At 35.6% G+C, this 18,398-nt stretch overlaps 1 protein-coding gene across 9 annotated transcripts in view; it reads left to right on the top strand.

The window, feature by feature from the left end:
* Akt3 (AKT serine/threonine kinase 3) overlaps window positions 1-18,398 on the top strand; it is a 250,033-nt gene that overhangs the window by 207,681 nt on the left and 23,954 nt on the right. For all 9 annotated transcript variants that reach the window (XR_003843865.1, XM_029538449.1, XM_021198899.2 and 6 more), the window contains 2 exons: window positions 5,037-5,165; window positions 14,394-14,608. Coding sequence is in view for 8 of the 9 variants with exons in the window: in XM_029538449.1 (XP_029394309.1) it covers window positions 5,037-5,165; window positions 14,394-14,608 (344 nt within the window). In the remaining variant the exon portion in view is untranslated. The remainder of the gene's footprint in view (window positions 1-5,036; window positions 5,166-14,393; window positions 14,609-18,398) is intronic.

Below are 18,398 nucleotides of genomic sequence, written 5' to 3'. Positions count from 1 at the left end.
CCCCCCCCCCCATTGCTTTCTTCTCCCTCTCAAGTGGGATTGAGGCATCCTCACTTGGGCACTTCAGCTTGTTAACCCGGGTATTCTGTACTTCGTTTTGGTTTTGTTTTTTGTTTGTTTGTTTGTTTGTTGCTAATATCCACTTATCAGTGAGTACATAACCATGCATGTCCCTTTAGGTCTGAGGTACCTCACTCAGGATGATATTTTCTAGTTCCATCCATTTGCCTGCAAAACTAATGAGGTCCTTGTTCCTAATAGCTGGGTAGTGTTCCATTGTGTAAATGAGACACATTGTCTGTATCCATTCTTCCATTGTGGGATATCTGGGTAGTTTCCAGCTTTTGGCTATTACAAGTAAGGCCGCTATGAACATAATGGAACACGTGCCCCTGTGGTATGGTAGGGCATCTTTTGGATATATGCCCAAGAGTGTCTAGCTGAATCACTCTTGTATATGTTTAAGTAACTGTTTTAAAGAATAACTTTTATAAAATATTATTTCATACAATAATGATAAAATGTATATATTGTTGTATAGTCAATTAAATTACAAATGAAGGATTAGAGTACTATACTTAAAAATAATGAGCTATTCAGCTATAAAACATCTACTTCAGGGATGATTAAATGTCTGAGTGCCAAAATGAATACAACTCAACCAAATGATTATATTTAGCTTAATTTAGAATTAGAAATTTGACATAATTCATCATCTTTACATCTATCTTTATATTGAGTATAGATGCTTTAAAAAGTCTAATTAGGTAGCAAAATTATAAATACTAATTTTCTAAATATACTTAGAAATTGTTAACTATCTCTCCTGAGTGACTTTCCCATCAGTCCTCGTGCTTCTGAGTCATGCGTGAGGAACTAAGGAGTCAGAGACACCTGGAGGGAAGGGAAGGAGAGGAGCTTGAAATTACTAGGTAAATCCCTGTTAGTGGGATAGATAGAATTACTCATTTATAGAGATCTAAAGAAGACTCTTCATTTGAATGATGGCATCGATATTGAATATAACAGTCAAAAGGGTCTTGTTTAGTAGTATCTCCAAACATTTCTAATCAAATAAATTGTTATTATTATTAAAGTTTTGTTACCATATAATTAATTGGTGATGAAATTAGATTTAACTCATTGAAATGTAAGCAAATACTTTATGTGTGAATGTCCATAATGTAGTCATGATACATAGACTCTTAACTTTACCAGACATTTAAATTAAAATTGATATGGATGTTATTTGCATCTACAGTTCATAAAGTGATACGTGACAGAGTGGTCATTAAGGTGGGATCACAATAATTCAAAGCTGGTATACATATTGGAGACAATGTTCTGCAAGCCTAAAAACATTACCTCCTTAAGGTAACAGACTAAATTGACACAAGTAAGATTATTGGATATGTTAGTCAGCTTTCTGTTAATGATAATATACTACTTAAAGAGAAAAGGGATTTATTTTAGCCCATAGTTTAGTGACTCCATTTCTTTCCCAGACCAGGTGGACCCTTGCTTTTAGACCTCTGATTTGAAGACGTCAGATAGCAAGCGTGTGGTAGAAGACCCTGATTTAACTCATCAGTGAAAAATCAAAGGAGGAAGGGCCACTCCCACCTTCCACTAGGGCTCTCACCACACCCCGACTCCTAAAGGCCCTACAAGTGTACACAAGTAACTTTTATTCATCAGATGTAATTGTCATCTCAGAGGCTTACTGCTGATAAACTCACCCTTTTGAGTTCTTTCTGAACTCTCTCTGGCTGATTTGACTCAGCTTTTCTGGCTCAACCCCCTCTCCAAGCTCACTGATTAGATCTGGCTTCTCTGAGCTTCTCCCTGAATTCCTCTGCTTGGCCTCAGACCAACCCTGGCAGCATGCTCTGATCTTCTGACTCATCCTATTCTTTGGGTTCAGCTGCCTCTGCTGACCAGCACTGAACTGCAAGAATTCACTTACAAACTCCACCGCTGCACAGTACTCACATCCAACGGACTCTCCCTGCACTACCCCCTTAGGTCAGCTCTATTTCCTGTCCTTTCTCTGGAGAGCTGGGTGTATGCTATCTGACTCACTCCGTCAGCTCTTCCTGATTTGTCATTTTTTCTGCCCCTCAGTTAGATGTCACTTTCAAATATGGCTACTCCCTTCTACAAATTAACTTTACCTTCATTGTTTGGGATTAAAGGTGTGTACTGAGGGTGTGTCTGCATGTCAGCCCGATAGATCACACAGGCCTAGATCTTTGGATGTTATTTCTTGCCAGAGCAGCCACAAGTGCCCTTTCTCTTCTCTTCTAGCAGCACCATTCTGAACATGAAGCCTTTAAAAGCCAGCTAAGGTGCAAAGTACAGCACCACAATCATATTTCCTAGTCTAATGTGCTTTTGCTTATAACATTCTTCCTAGAGTCAAAATGACATCTAGATAAGAAAATGCAAATGCATTAAATTATACCTAGTTATTTTAAAAAATCTTTGTGATATGTGTATATGTGTATTTAATGTATGTACATGTGTGCATATTATGGTATACCTTTGGAAGTCAGAGCACATCACCTTGTCCTCACCTTCCACCTTGTTTGAGACAAGGTCTCCTGTTTATTACTGCCTGTGCCAGGCTAGAAGGATCTTGTGATTCCATGGATTTTGTTTGTACTTCCCATAGTACTGCAGGGACCCTGCGATTACATTTTCTTTGGATCCCTGGGATCCACACTTGGATTCCAAGCCTTGTACCAACTGAACCATTTTCCCAACCCTTGTATTTATTTTTAAATTTAAACTTTTTATTTCTGTGTGTCTGTCTATTTCTGTGCCTGTGAGTGCCCACAAAGACCAGAAACTGAACTTCAAGCCTTTAGAAGAGTAGTGGGTCTGCTAAATTCTGAGCCATCTCTCCAGTCCCCAAACCTGTGGGCCTGGGTACCAGAGGTTTTCCAGGGAGATCTCTGTCCAGGCCAGGTGGGAAAGCTACAGTGAAGGGAAGCGAGTGCAGGCAGGGAGAGGAAGGAAGTCTGCCAAGCCTTCCAGGTTGCTCCCTAGGTATCTCTGAGCCTCTCTGAACTGAGTCAGGTCAGGTCAGGCTGGGCTGGTGACAATATAGTGAGCAGGTTGACCTGACCTTGGGTGGCTCTATGGGAGAGAAGATCTCTTCCCAAGTGTTACATACAGCTCTTGGAACAAAAGGCTCAGACAAAGGAATGGTTCTCGCATACCTTTAATTTCCTGCATGGCTTTATATACAGCTCTGGGTGTGATTCGGGGGTTTGACAGCAGGCACCTCTCATTAACTTGAACTGAGAGTTTGGAGAAAACCTTATTTGCATGTGGGAAGGCTTGGTGCTATTCCTAAGAGACTGATAGTCATGCCTCTCCTGTGGGGGTTGTGGGGGCAGTAACTCAGACAGGAGCCAGGGTCCAGGAGACATGAGAGAACTCCTTCTGTCCCATGTAAGTGAGTTACCACTACCGGGTCCCAAGATTCAAGATCTAGCCTCAACTGGAAACCAGGCTGTCTGTGCATAACCCATAGCCCCACACAAACCCGTAGATTTTTATAAATCTAAAAGTTTAAAATCTAAAATAAATGAAAATCTAAAAAAAAATATCTAAAATATTTGAATGACTGTTTTAGATACCAAATAGTTTAAAAACTGCATCATCAGAAACTGATTTAGGACCAAGTGTGATGGCTCACACCTTTAATCCAGGAGGATTTGATTTAATTCAGGAGGCAGAGTCCAGTGGGTGCCTGAGTTTAGTGTTAGCCCTGCTCTCCATGGTAAGTTCTAGGCCAGGCAGAGCTACAAGGTGAGATCCTATATTAAAAAAAAAAAAACAAATGTACCCTTCTCCCCACGATTTAGGTACTCATTTTGATCAGTTTGAGTAGACTCTGATCTTATAATGAATTTGTAAACTTTTACATGCAAATTAATCTGAGACACCTACAGTAGCTGGACTTCTTTAAAAAAAAAAAATCAAGATTCATTTAGAAAGTGATTGGAGGGAAAGAGAGAGGGTGAGTATTGGTACCCTGTGGAAATCAGAAGACACCGTGTGGGAATCAGCTCTTTCTTTCTACCTCAAGAGCCCCAGCCATCAAGTGTCTTCATATACTTGGCTGTCTCTGGTTCCTGGATTTCCTTTATAACAGGGCTAATACCAGTTTGTAGTGTCTCATTCAGCACTGGAAACAAAGCCTGATGTCATATTAACTTAGAAAGCTTTATTGATTCTTGTTTGGTTTCATTGTCACAAATAATTATTAAAGCTTTTGTTATGTTTTCAGAATGTAACTTTGCTCAAATTATTAATATAAGTCATTATATGAAATTCCGTTTTATTAAGGATCTCCTTAATAAATACATGTATTGATTAATAAAAATTGATATCATTTCAGTATACCATAAAAATTTAAAGTATCTCTTTCAAGATTCTTATAGTTCTCTCAAATACAATATTTATTTGTAATGACCGTCGTCGTCCATGTCCAGACACCCTTCCTCTATCCTCTCCTAACCTTTGCCTGATGCTTCATCTCATTCTTCATCTATTAGTATGTGATGTCAATCTCAGATGAGATAAAAAAGGTGTAAAATTTGGTGCAATTCAGAAAATTTAAAAATAGATTTTACCCATGATTTATAAAAATGTTTATTTTATTTTTGTACCTAGCAATTCAGAATACTTTCTTTTAAATGCAGAGAAATACTGTTATCTTTCTGTTTTTCAGACAACTTTCTGATGCATATAAATCACATGAACAGGATTGGTGTAATATACAAAAATCTTAATTATAGTGGGGTTTATAGTAGTATAGAATATTTATCCAGTGTTTTCTTATTGTTACTTATTATTTGAGCTTTTACAGAAGCCATACAGTTTACATGTGAATGTATAGAATATGTAAGGATTGATAGTCTGTTAACTACAGCCACGTCTCTTTCCAGTGCCCTATTAATCACTTTTCCAAACTATTCTCTTGTTGAAGCTTATAGAATAAATTATGTTGTTTTCACACACAGTTGGAGAATTTGATGCTAGATAAGGATGGCCATATAAAAATTACGGATTTTGGACTTTGCAAAGAAGGGATCACAGATGCAGCGACCATGAAGACATTCTGTGGTACACCAGAGTATCTGGCACCAGAGGTAGGCCCAAGTTCAATTTACAGAAAAAAATAACACCAGTGTTTCTCAAAACATTTAAATATTTTTGTCAAGTAGCAATATTCACTATTTTTTAAACAAGATTTCAACCAGAATAATTTAATTGCTTTTAACTTACATGATGGGGTTTTTTAAGACCACACACATATGAAAATTAAGTATTTTACAGTTTGTAAGCATGTGTTTTTAATAAAGTAGATTGGATCATGTTTTTCTTTCTATATATTTTGTTTTCTGGTTCATTGCTTAAAATAGGATAATTGAGTAACTTCTGTAAGCACATTTATAGTTTTATAAACTGTCTTGGACTTTACCTAGAAGCAGGGATTATAGTGACCGTTGGTTTGATCCTTGACTACTGGAAATTGTTTTGTTTAAGAACCTGAAAAAAATGACTTACTTATATTTTGAAGTTCATAAGAAAGGATGAAGAGGAAGTTTCAAATCCTTATTCAAGTATTCGTTGTATGTCTTCTCTATGTTGAGGGCTTTGTAATATGCCAATATAGGAACAAGACGGAAAATGACTGTACTCTCAAGGAAATTCTGTTGGATAGAGACTATGTATAAAACATATATNTATATATATATATATATATATATATATATATATATATATATATATATGCTATCTCTGTAAAAATGTATATAACATGTATGTATATGTGTATATATGTGTACATGTGTTTATATGCGTATATACATACATACACATCATAATGCTCTAAGAAAAATGAAAGGAAGATAAAGGAAAAGATGTACTTTGGTGTAGTAGTTTTCTTAAGTATACCAGTTAGTATTGCTGTGTAACAACCTACTCAGATGTTCAGTGATGAAACAATTTCCTGTAACCCTTGGAGCTCTTTACATCAAGAATGCACATGTGGCCACACAGGTGAATTCTTTCTGTTCTGTTCACATCTGTGACCTTAGCCAAAAGACTTATCAACAAGATAACTGCTTAGAGACTAAAATTATCTAGCAGTGTCTTCACTTGTCTGTGTGCACTGCTGCTAGGTGCCCAGTGAAAGCTATTCAAGTTGTTGACAGAAGCACTTACAGCCTCCCTGTGGCGTAGGTGTCTTAAAATGGCCAGGGTTCTTTGGCCTACCAAGTGTCCTAGGAACAAATGAGAAGCAGCCTTGTACTCACTCCCTCCTCCCCTCTCTCCCTTTTCTTTTCTTTCTTTTCTTTTTTCCCCTGAGATAGGGTTTCTCTGTGCAGCCCTGGCTGTCCTGGAACTCACTCTGTAGACCAGGCTGGCCTCGAACTCAGAAATCTGCCTGCCTCTGCCTCCCAAGTGCTGGGATTAAAGGTGTGCGCCACCACACCTGGCCTTTTATTTTCAGTTTAGTTAACTGTTAAAAATTCCATTTAAAAATTTGTTTAAGTCAACATTTGCTTTTTCAAATGTTTAAAGTTCTGCAACTATCACTTGTAATTCTAACGTGTTTTAATCAATCATTCCAATTATGACTTCACTTTTATTAGCTTCTCTTTCTAAGCTATTGTAAATCATCTTTCTCTTTGAAGCATTTTCTGAACATTTCATGTAAATAAAATTATATGATAAGGAGCTTTGTAGGTCTGGCTCTTTCCCTTAGCAGATTATAACTTTCATGCATATTGTACCTATGGTTTGATTTTTATGAAAAATACTGCTAAGGTCATTCATCTGTCATCTCAGTTCCTGGCCTTTTTTCATAAGCTCCACATCGCTTTGGTCATATGCTTATTTCTTGAAACAGATGTAAACCTTCCCAGGTTAAACCAGCACTGGCATAGAGTATTCCTCCCATTGTAAAGAAGTGTGTGAGATGGGAATCACTGCAAAAGAATTTGAGTAGCAAAAATTTCCACAGAGAGATGATTGAGGAAAAGGACAATTGCTCAGATCTGAGTGCTGAGGAGGAGGAAACCAACCGGAAGAAAGAGTTTTGCACACAAGATAGCCAGAAGGGACGGGAGCCAGACGAGTGGGGCACCCCTCAGAATGCAGCAAGGCACTGTGGTTAATGTTATTGAGAACCTTCTTAGATGAGCAGGACTTCTGTTATCAAGCATCACTTTTGTTCCTGTGGTATTTGGGATAATAATATGAAATAATAATATGAAACATAGTGAAATTCATTTTCATTTTAATAATCCATATACAGTTTTAATAATTCATATACAGTTAGAAGGTGATATGGGGTTCAGTAGTTCAGCATTCTCTCTCTTTCTCAAAATTATTCTTTGAGAGTTTCATGTATGTAAATAATATGTTGTGATATGATATTACTCCTCTGTACTCCCTAGGAGTATTAAGATTCTAATTAGGGTTTGGTAGCTCATAAAGCCTACCTTTTCATCTGTAATCGTTTGAATGATGGCCCAACAGGAAACAGTAATCAGAAGAAATTAGAAACTAGAATAAATTATGTATGTATTATCATGTTGCCTTACAGTATTCTTTTAAACTAGGAGTTAAATTAACATTTCAAAAGGCTTAGTAATTATAAATAAATGCTAATATTTAAAGTATATTTCCAAGTATTGTTGTCTTGCCAAACATGTAATTTTCTCTGTTATAGATGCTAGAGTTTAAAATTCTCTGTTTTCAATAGAGTACATAAAATTTTAGAAATGATGTTTTTATTTATTCAAATATAAGATCATATTTTCTGGACATGTTTTGTTTTTTGTGAATGTCATGGTAAACAATGTCTTTGTTTCTCTGGCATTCAGTTGCCCTTGCTATACATTTGTAATGAATGATGGCATTCCAGATTTAGAATACGCAAATTAGTTACATCACAATTAGGAGGAATTATTCTGAAGAAGATAAAAACACATTCCAGAAGCAAATGATCTTCTAAGAAACAAAGATACTGTTTTCTGTGCAGACATTATCAACTGAATGACAAACTAGGCACTGAATGCAAAGACTTCTGTCATTTCTAAGGGTTTACAGTATTCAAGAGATTATCCATTTTTTAAAACTCATTAAGCACTCATTTTTACATATTTATAAATGTATTGCATTTAATTATTGTATGTATATATATAATGATAAGTATAGGCATTGTGAATGCCATGTGCATGTGGCAGTCAGTGTACAGCCTTGTTGGAATGCAGAGGTTTGAATTCTGTGGGAAAGGAGGTCCCTGTGAATTGCAAGCCAGAGGTTATAATAGAGTGGGATTTACAAGCTCAATTAGAGAGAGATTATCTCACGCTGCAACTAGCCTTTTTCTTTACTTTCAGATAGTGTTTGCCCCTTTTTGAGCCTTTCATTTCTGCTCTGTACCATTATCAGTGTTGATCATTCCTTGATAAGAGGTCAGACATCAGTCAGACCTAGGATGCATCCTTGACTACTGCTCTTGTGTACGACGCACATCACTGTGCTTCCTTCTGCTCTTTGAGCACTTTCTGAACAGACTGGAGTGTGGGGCAGTGTCTATTCCCACCAGCATGCTCTTTCACCTCTCCTTTACTTTTGTTTGCAGTGGTTTGTTATTTAAAGGGAGATGGTATAGATATTGAAGATTCCTCAGAAAGGATATGAGATGTCATCTAAAACCAGTTTATTAAATGTCTTATATGTCAGACATATAACTTATTTTTAAATGCTTACATTTACATGGACTCCCCTTATTTTGTGGTAAATACCACCAGAAAATTTAAGTCTTTTTAGTAAAATAACATTAGCTGAAAAAAAGAACATCTAAATAAATTTTATCTCTTTACCTGCTTTATGAATAATAAAAAGGTGTAATACCTTTAGAGGCAGTTTACTGATAGGAAAAAATATATCTTTAGGTTAAGTTTTGATGGACCTGTAAACTAGACATTTCACATGAAGCATCTCTGAAACCGCATTGATTTGTACATCTTTAAATGAGTTCATGTTTCTTGTTGTAATTCAAGGAAATAAAACCAATCCATTAAAAATTATGGACCAGAAGATGTCTTGAAGTTTCTATTTTTATAGTCTATGCTGTTTTAACACCTTTAACTTATAGAAGAATTTAAAAATTACATAGAAGCTCTTTTAAATTTGATTATTTAGTTTGGATCCTATTAAATCCAGATGATTTTATGCAGTGCTAATTATTTGGAGTCTCAGCTTTGCTTTTGAGTTAGCAGTACCTGCTCAACTTTCCAACTGTAAAACAGTTTGAAAATCAAATGTAGCTTACATGCAAGACCCAACAAAATTAAAAGTGTTAAGTGCGTTTTGGCAGTTCACTTTTATTGTGCCCAGTCCTCAAATGCACCGGCAGATAATCATCTGAATGTTAGTTATCTTTCACATGCTTATGTGATCACACAAAAAGTACATGCTAAAAAGAAGCAGATGGTGACAGATGGGCAAGGTTGAGGAAGGTGGTTTGGGAAACCCATAGAAATACACTTCTGTAATAGCATAAAAATAAAACTATTTGATAACCAACTTACAAAAAACCATTTAGATTATAAAATGAGTTGGTTTTTGAGAAAATATAATATCAGCTGTGGTTACTGTTGAAAATGGAAGTATGCACATTTATTTTATCTAAATGCAAAAAGTGGGCCCTGGTGACTAAAAGTGCAGTTAATTCTCTCTTGTTAGAATTCTATATAATTTTCTTTTGAAATCTGTTTAAAATGTGAAATAACTTTTTAAAAATATCTGAAATGCATTTGAATATTGGTAACTTTTGGTAAAGAAATTTTTTATTATGATAAATCAATACAAATGAAAAATTATCTACATAAAAATTTAAAATCAGAAATATACACTAACTTGATAAGAAGTAGGTTGAGTCATGGAGTAGATGAGTATGAGGTAATGTAGGTGAAGGGAACAGATAGAAATAACCCTGATGAAAATTTGATCGGTGGGGATTAAATGTGAGGATAACATCTAGTCGACTCTTTCAGTATTGTCTTTAGGAACTCGTAGTGAAAAGGAATGTGGCCGGTTACATGTGCATCTATAATCTGCAGGCAAAACCAGTAATGTCCATAGTCACGTTCAAAGTAGCCCTTGAATAAATCTGCTGTATTCCTACAAATGATGAAATTAGTCTTAGGCTTCTAAGCTTCATGAAAAAGAGTTACTTAGCTAACATTGTTTTGAATGCTAACATTTTATTTAATTGTGAATAATTTTTCCAACACCTGCCCCTTTCTCTTTCTGGTAGTCTGAAAATATGTCACCCCAGTATTAAAGGGAAGTTGAGTAAATTTAAGTCTCATCAGGGGCACAGTAATTAGTTCTAGTTGTCTGCTTCATAGTTAGAATTCATATTTAAGAACCTCTATCAGATGAGTTGCCTTGTTACTTGATTTAATTTATTTATTTGCTATGGACCTATTATGGGTAACATTAATAGTTACCACAATTTGCCCAATAATTGAATATTGTTTAAAAGTGAAGTAAAACAGAATAAATGCCCTCCAAATTTTACAGCTAGTGCCATTTACTAGTTTATAAGGTTATGAGTTTTTATGCTAGCTACATTTCATATAAGCTTCTTTTTAATGTGATGAATCAGACTACTTGGTAGGATTTTAATTGAAGCACAAAATATAATTGTAAATTCTCTGAATGCTGAGGATATAAAAACAGTAACCTTAAGTGGGAATACTAATGATGCCTATTTTTACTTGAATCACATGGCCCAGTTTTTTAGAATTCCTTAATGTCTGTTGCTGTATGATAAAAAGGTAGCATAGAGAACTGTAGGAAGATAACTTCATGCATGATTGAATTTCCGATATTGTATATGCTTAGATGTTTTTCTTACGGGATTTTCCTGTTCTGGCTTTGGTTTGCTTTTGGAATTGTGATGTTAGCTGCATTCAGTCAAGTTTACATGAAAGAAGGTAACAAAAAACATAAAACTTGAGCAAATTGCATATTATATCTACAGATATTGTATCTTAAGAATTAAAATAGGTCAATAATTATGATATGTTATATAAAATAGCAATATGGAAAATATTGACAAACTGTGGATCATACGAATTATATACTCCTCTTGAAACTATAATCTCTTAAAATCTTAATAAGAAAACTTGTCATTTTTATCAAATACCATTGATGTGAACATATAAAAAGTCTTTATAAACAATGAATTATAGATATATATCTCTATATAACATATATATCAGTTACCTGAAAAGTGGGGCTACCAAAAAAAATTGAAAAAGTGGTAAATTGGTTCATCCAAGTTCACAGTTTACTTTCACAGCATAGGTGTGTAGACAGTTTGTTTAGATGTTTGATTTTTCTTCCATCTGTTCTGTCAGGATTATTGATCGAGCAGCAGCTACTGCAGGGCACGACTTGCTTTCTTATAACTGCTAGCCTTGGGTGCAAACTGATAAAGGTGTGCTTTCACTCTTCCAAGTTCTTCTTGGTAAAGTAAGACTGGAGTGAAATGCCTTTGAAAATTCCTATTATATTAATATGGAACCACTTAATCGATGTTGTCATTCTGAACTACCAGTTAATGTCATCTTTCAGAGTTAGTAACTGGGTGAGAGCGCATTTGTAGATAATGTGGGTGGCTGCTGCTGCTGCTGCTCGCTTGGTTACTTACCAGACTTCTAAAGTGAATACAGGTATTTTCATCAGATGTTCCCGAGTGTTTGATCTTAATTTACCTGTTTGAATATTAGGGGGTTTTTGTTGTTGTTTTTGCTTTTGTTTTTGTTTTTTAATGTCTGCAAGTAAAGCAGTTTCCGGGTTCTGGTAGAGAAATGGAAATTGTTCTTTCCTGAAGTTTGTACTGTTTGACTTGTCCTTGATGTGGTTTCCCCACTTAGTGGGCTGCTGTCGTCCCTTGTCTCTGTGGGAATTGTGTGGAGTGGATAGGCTATCGAAAATTACCAAGGTGAGGATGTAAGTCAGCACTAGATGTCTTCATTCCTGCTTGCATTTGGAATTTTGGGTAAAGGTCTATATTGCTTTAAGGTAAAAGACACGTCATTTTCAAGATCAGTCTTTTACTGATTTCTTCTCTCAGAGTATGTTCTGATCTGCAGTTACAAAGTAATAGTATAATAGATGAAGTTGAATGAGGTAGAGTTAAGTTTCCCTATCATTTTACCTTTAGATCACTGTCTCTGATGCCTTTTTCACCTCCACAGTGATCATGAAATTGATGAGCTGGTTTGCTATGGAAAGTCATCATTAGAAGAAACAGAGAGATTTTTTTAACAATTAGGTTAAAAAGCACAAATTTTACTAGAATTTTAGAAAAAGAAGTACTTTGAGTAAGAAAGAAAATTTTTGTCCAAAAAATAATACAAAGGACTTACATTTTAGAATAATCAACTCTATTTTGAAAATTGAGACTGTATTCACAGAACTGCATTTTAAAATCATTCTATATAAGAGAGAAAATAGGTGAACAGTGGAACGTGTTTCATATTGTGTATCTGTGTGTATAATGCAACAGTCATTTCATATTGCATATCTGTGCGTATAATGCAACAGTCATTTTTACTTCTTCTACTTGGATATTTCACCTCATAACTTATATAAAATGTTTGTAGGTATAGCAAAGCCTCTTACAACTGACTGCTTTTACATTCTCAGCAGTGCTGAAGTCTGCACGTTAGTAACACAGTGCATTACGTCAGTATTGTTGACCACAAAGAAATACCGCAGACAGTCCAAGTTACGTCCAAATGTATCTGTATGTCAGTGAAGGTCCACGCGTCAGATGCAAAACTATCTATATTGAGAATCAGTGTTTATTTTACAAAGCTAACAAAAATTATTTTGTTTTATCGAATAGATTTTCTTACAGTGCAGTTCTGATTTTTAGTTGCTTTTTCTCTTCAAACGAAAACCTTCATTTTATGTACTCCTACCCGTCTGGCTGAAAACCAGGCATTTAAACAAAAATAAAGGATGGCCAGTTTTGCCAGCTGGGGATGAGAACCCGGCTGGTGAAATGTGGGTTCAGAAGGTAGTTAATCCAGCTTTTATGCTTTTTATGGTTTTATGAAAAAAGAGGTTAAAAACCACATTTGGCTCCTTTTCATGTATGCTACTGTTTTGTTGGTGTTGTAGGAATGCAGTTAAAGATTAGATTTTTGTTTTGTTTTATTATTGTGTAAAATTCTGTATCGGTTAGATAAATGTCCAGAAAACAATACACCTTACTAATGAGCTATTCAACAGTCACTGTTACTTTAAAAGGTACAGGCTGTATTTCCTCTAAGAAATGAGAGGATTCTTTATGCTTCCTGACCCTATTCCTTAGTTTTCTTTCTTTTTTTTTGTCTCCACTCATATTACTTACTCAGATACAAAAATATGTGAATGCTTTTTCTATTTAAAATTCTCCAAATGTTTCTCTTTCAGAGAATATTTTCTTTACTCACAGTAACTAGATTTGTGATCTTAGGTTACAGAGTATTTTCTTAGGTTCTTGAATGCAATAAAACAATTATTTGATTTGAGTTTTTGAAATTCTCCCCATAATCTTTAAATATTCATGCCTGTCATAGTATTTATAGGTAACTTTAATGTGACTGTCAGAAATACCTAAAAATCAACAAAATATTTGATTAATTCAAAATATGAATTTTAATTGAAATTCATATGCTAGAACAGGTTTCCTCAAAGCTGAGGAAAAGGTCAAATAAACTGAGGTTTAGTATCAATTCTAATGTAGTTATGTAAATAAAGTAGAAGATATTGTCTATGGATGAGGAATATTTCATCGAGCAAGAATCCCATTTGCAGTTGAAGGTGTGGCTTAGTGGCAAAACACGTGCATAAGGCCTTGGGTTCTAGTTGCAGCTCCATAGGTTGTCAGTGGTGATAGTGAATTCACTTCTTTTGAATAATACTTTAAAAGTTAATGTGCATGGGTTGGACATGGCAGTCCAGAGGCATATAGACAGATCTCTATGAATTCAAAGCCAGGCTAGTCTACATAGCAAGTTCCAGGCTAGTCAAGAATATATAGTAAAGCTATCTGATGATGATGATGATGATGATGATGATGAGAAGAAGAAGAATATATAGTAAAGCTATCTGATAATGATGATGATGATGAGAAGAAGAAGAATATATAGTAAAGCTATCTGATGATGAGGATGATGATGGGGGAAAGGAGGAGGAGGAGGAGGAAGAAGAGCCAAGACTATATAGTGAAGCTGCTACTGCTGTTGTTGTGTTGTTGTACAAATTTGTCATTTTTCTGGTTTTACTTCTAGGTATTAGAAGATAATGACTATGGCCGAGCCGTGGACTGGTGGGGCCTAGGGGTTGTCATGTATGAAATGATGTGTGGAAGGTTGCCTTTCTACAACCAGGATCATGAGAAACTCTTTGAATTAATACTAATGGAAGACATTAAATTCCCCCGAACACTCTCTTCAGATGCAAAATCATTGCTTTCAGGGCTCTTGATAAAGGATCCAAATAAACGGTAAGCTTCAGCTATGGTCCATAAGTTACTGATGGATTGGTTAGAGGGATTTGTGAAATTAATTCATATATGCCTGATTTCAGGAAGCATTGTATTTGGTATAAACATTTTTCCACTGAGAAACTTGACTTATTTATTAATGCATAATATAAAACAGTTTAAAAATTCATCAACTCTTTTTTAACTTGAAAGTATTGTACAGACTTACCATATAAGATTTTTTTTAGAAATTCTTTATTTGTACTATGAGAAAACAATTTCTTCATTATCTTAACTCTTGCGCCTATGGGATAGGAAGTTTCCCTTTCTGCTTTGAGTCTCTAGGGCTTCCTATCCCTACTGACTCACATTAGAGAAAGAGACGTCATTTCCACTCTCCTCCTCCCACTAATCTGTTAACATTCCTATCTTTTGTTATTTAAATTTTAGCCTGATATGGCTAAAAAATTGATTTTAAAAGCAAGATACCATAATTTTTTCTTACAGAAAGCCTGTACTAAAGCCTTTACTGCTTAGTCACAGTTATGTTATGAGGAACATTTGCTGGAAGGTTGTGTTTAACCAGAGCTATGCCTACCAGTTCATCTTTTTGAGTTGGAGAGAATCTAGTCTTTGACTTGTTTTCAAGGGCAATGAAATTTTATCCTATCTTATTCTGACTCTTCCATCTATCTTTGGTCACTCTTTCTTATGCGGTTGTCCCTATAAGTGGTGACGAAATAAAGTCTTGCTTGTGTTTTCTATGTCTCATTCATTTAGCTACTATGGGTCATTCCCATTCTACAGATAGCACATAGTTGGGAACTTTTGAATATATGTTAGATACATTTCAAGAATGTAAGGGCCCTGGTGCATACTTTCTCCTTTCTGAGATTGAAAAGATGATACAGGCTTATGAAGCCCCTTTAAAGTACAGAACAGTCAAACCTCTGTGCTGCTATGCTACATCAAAGTATCGAGAGCTCAAAGATAAATAATAACATGAACAAGTCTTTAGACATTTATAGACAAACAAAGGGCACAAAACCTACACTTCATATTCTCAGGCCAAACTATGTACAAATGCTCTAGAAATCATTATAGCTTAGTCTAGGAGACGTTGAGAGCCTGAGCTGATCCTCAGAGGCCTCGAGATCTGTAGTGCCACTTAGGCATCATTTACCTGAGAATATAGCTAGAATCTCACTTGAACATGGTCTCTGAGAAGTTCAGTGACTAGGCTGCAGAGTATGAGCGGGTGACATTGAAGATGAAGCAGGTGCATTAGATCATAAGGATCTTATGTTTCTTAGAAAATAAACTTTAGTCAGGGAAGGATGAGAAGCCAGGCAAATGCTGTAAAAAGAGAGATGGCGTCATGAGATGGGTGTGATAAGGAGGCAGCCCTGGCAGTTGTGGATTAGAAGAGTAAAGGGCAGCAAGGCAGAACACTTTATAAAGCCTCCATGGCAAATACATTACTTAGGATGCTGAGGCAGGAGAATTTAAGATTTAAGGCCAGCCTGAACAACATAGAGAGTCGTATCTTTAAAACAAATAACACAAAAATTCTAGATTATAAAGTAGGTTCTTTTTGAGCCAAGGTTATTAAAAATGTATACAGTTTTGAGAGGAAGTAGAAACAGTAAGGGAGTTGATGTATGGAATCTGACATGGAGCAGGAGCAAAGGCAGAGGCTTGTAATGGTGGATGCTGAAAGTAACTCAATAAACCAAATCTGGGTTTCTATGGGAAACCTAGATAGAAATGTCAAGTAAGGATGAGGAAGAAATGAAACCAGTGCTTAAAAGAGACACAAGAGCCAACTTGTGTGTCCACTGACATCGAGTGATAACTAGAGGCAGAAAAATAGCACAGAGAGAATGTAAGAACAGGAGGGCCCAGGACAGAAAGCTGGGAAACCTAACAGTCTAGGAAGCAAATAAAGTCAGCCTCAGCCTCCAGACACATAAGCCGACAGTGGACTTCCTCCTTTCATTGATGGAGGCTACTTCAAGTGATGCCTAAAGTTTTCTGATATCCTTTTCTGGACTGCTTTGAGTTCTATCAAAGGATCAACTATCATTGGGCTTTATTTCTTTTTCTCTGTTACTCTATGTCTTAACTTTGTTACTCTGCATGGCTTACTTTTATCCCTGTGTGCAGGTTACATAAAAAGCATCACTCATGGTGTGTGCAGCCCTATAGGAAGTGGCAGTTCTGTGACGTTCCTCATAGTTAAGAACACATGGATGCTAAAGGTTTATTTGGCATTCTCATGTTGGGAGTTTAATAATTGTAAGCATAAATAAGTCAGTTCAGAGCATATTTTGACATCATTTTGAAGTCTTTAAGTTGTATATTAAGGAGCCATTGACATTGAAATTTTTGACAGCTTCACACTTTGAAGGAGCTTGTGCTAATAGATTTCAGCTTCTAAAATTCACCCTACAACTGTAATCTCAGGCATTGCATGAGTTCACAGGCAGTATATAATGTATTTTGACAAACATGGTAGCTACATCCTAAGCCAATCTATTGCAAAAGTACTGAGATTTTACACAAAAATGAATAACTGAATCTGGATATATATATATATATATATATATATATATATATATATATATATATATATATATTTTAAACTTGTAGAAAAATATATTTTAAACTTGTAGAATGGCTGCTTCTCTACTTTATATATCCTCTCAAGTATATATCCAGTGCAAACAGTATTGTAAACTATAAACTGTGTAGGAAAATAGAGTTCTGATTTTTATGCATACTGGTTTTATTTATACTTTGAAATATCAAATTCTTTTCAGGGGAAAAAAAACATTTTGGTGTTTGTCTCTTAAGCAAAGCTTAGAGTGACTGTAGATCCAGTACCGATCTCTGCCCTCCTGGGAGTTGGCAGCCTACCAGGGGAAAGCTGCAGGATTGGAAGAACAGTGAGTGTGGGGTCAGAGGCTCAGCCTTAAATAAAATCACCAGACTGAAGGTTCCAGATAGGAACTCTGCTACAATATTATACAACCTAGTGTCCGTCTCTGCAGTGGAGTTTAGGAGTTTATTTAAAGAATCCCGTGTAGATTCTAGACAAGGCTTTCTTGCAATTAACACCAAAGCTAATCATGTATTTACTTACTGCTTCAGGGTTCGTCCTGACTATGTCAGAGGAGCTAGGTCCATCTTAGACATGGATTCCTTACATCTGGGAGCCAGTATTCCAAAGATTTGGTCCTTATTTACTTTCTCTAGCTATTTGGTTTTTTTTTTTCCTCTACCTAGTGATATGTTAATATTTGTATGCATCAAATCACCAGAACTAGCTGTTAAATTTCTACAGATATTGAGCTATACATTTTATAAGTCATTTTTATCAAATTATGCAAATCAAATCAAGAATAGTGAAAGCAAAATACTAAGTCACACTTTATCACTCTAATGATTTTGTTCCATGTCACTGTTATTTTGTTTTTCTGAGTTGTGTCCATGTGGAAACAATATTAGTGATTTGATTTTCAACTGTGTTATTTTGAAATTGGGCCTTTAGGGTATCATTCCAAATACCAAAATTGGCCAATCCTCTAAGTCAGTGTTTGATTGGTGCTTTGATTCTTTAGAATTAAGAAAATGTAGGGGGAGCCGGGCAGTGGTGGCGCACACCATGAAGCTATGAACACTGCAATGGAAAGATTACCAAGAACTAAAGTCCTATAAGAAAAAAAAAACCCTAAGTGGTGGGTACTATGTAGCAATCATAAAACTGCTACATACATGTATGTTTATGCACAGAAATGCCACAATTCAG

The sequence above is a fragment of the Mus pahari genome, chromosome 5 (genome assembly GCF_900095145.1).
Source record: "Mus pahari chromosome 5, PAHARI_EIJ_v1.1, whole genome shotgun sequence".
NCBI classification, from domain to species: domain Eukaryota; kingdom Metazoa; phylum Chordata; class Mammalia; order Rodentia; family Muridae; genus Mus; species Mus pahari.
This window is presented reverse-complemented; position numbering and strand designations above follow the sequence as displayed.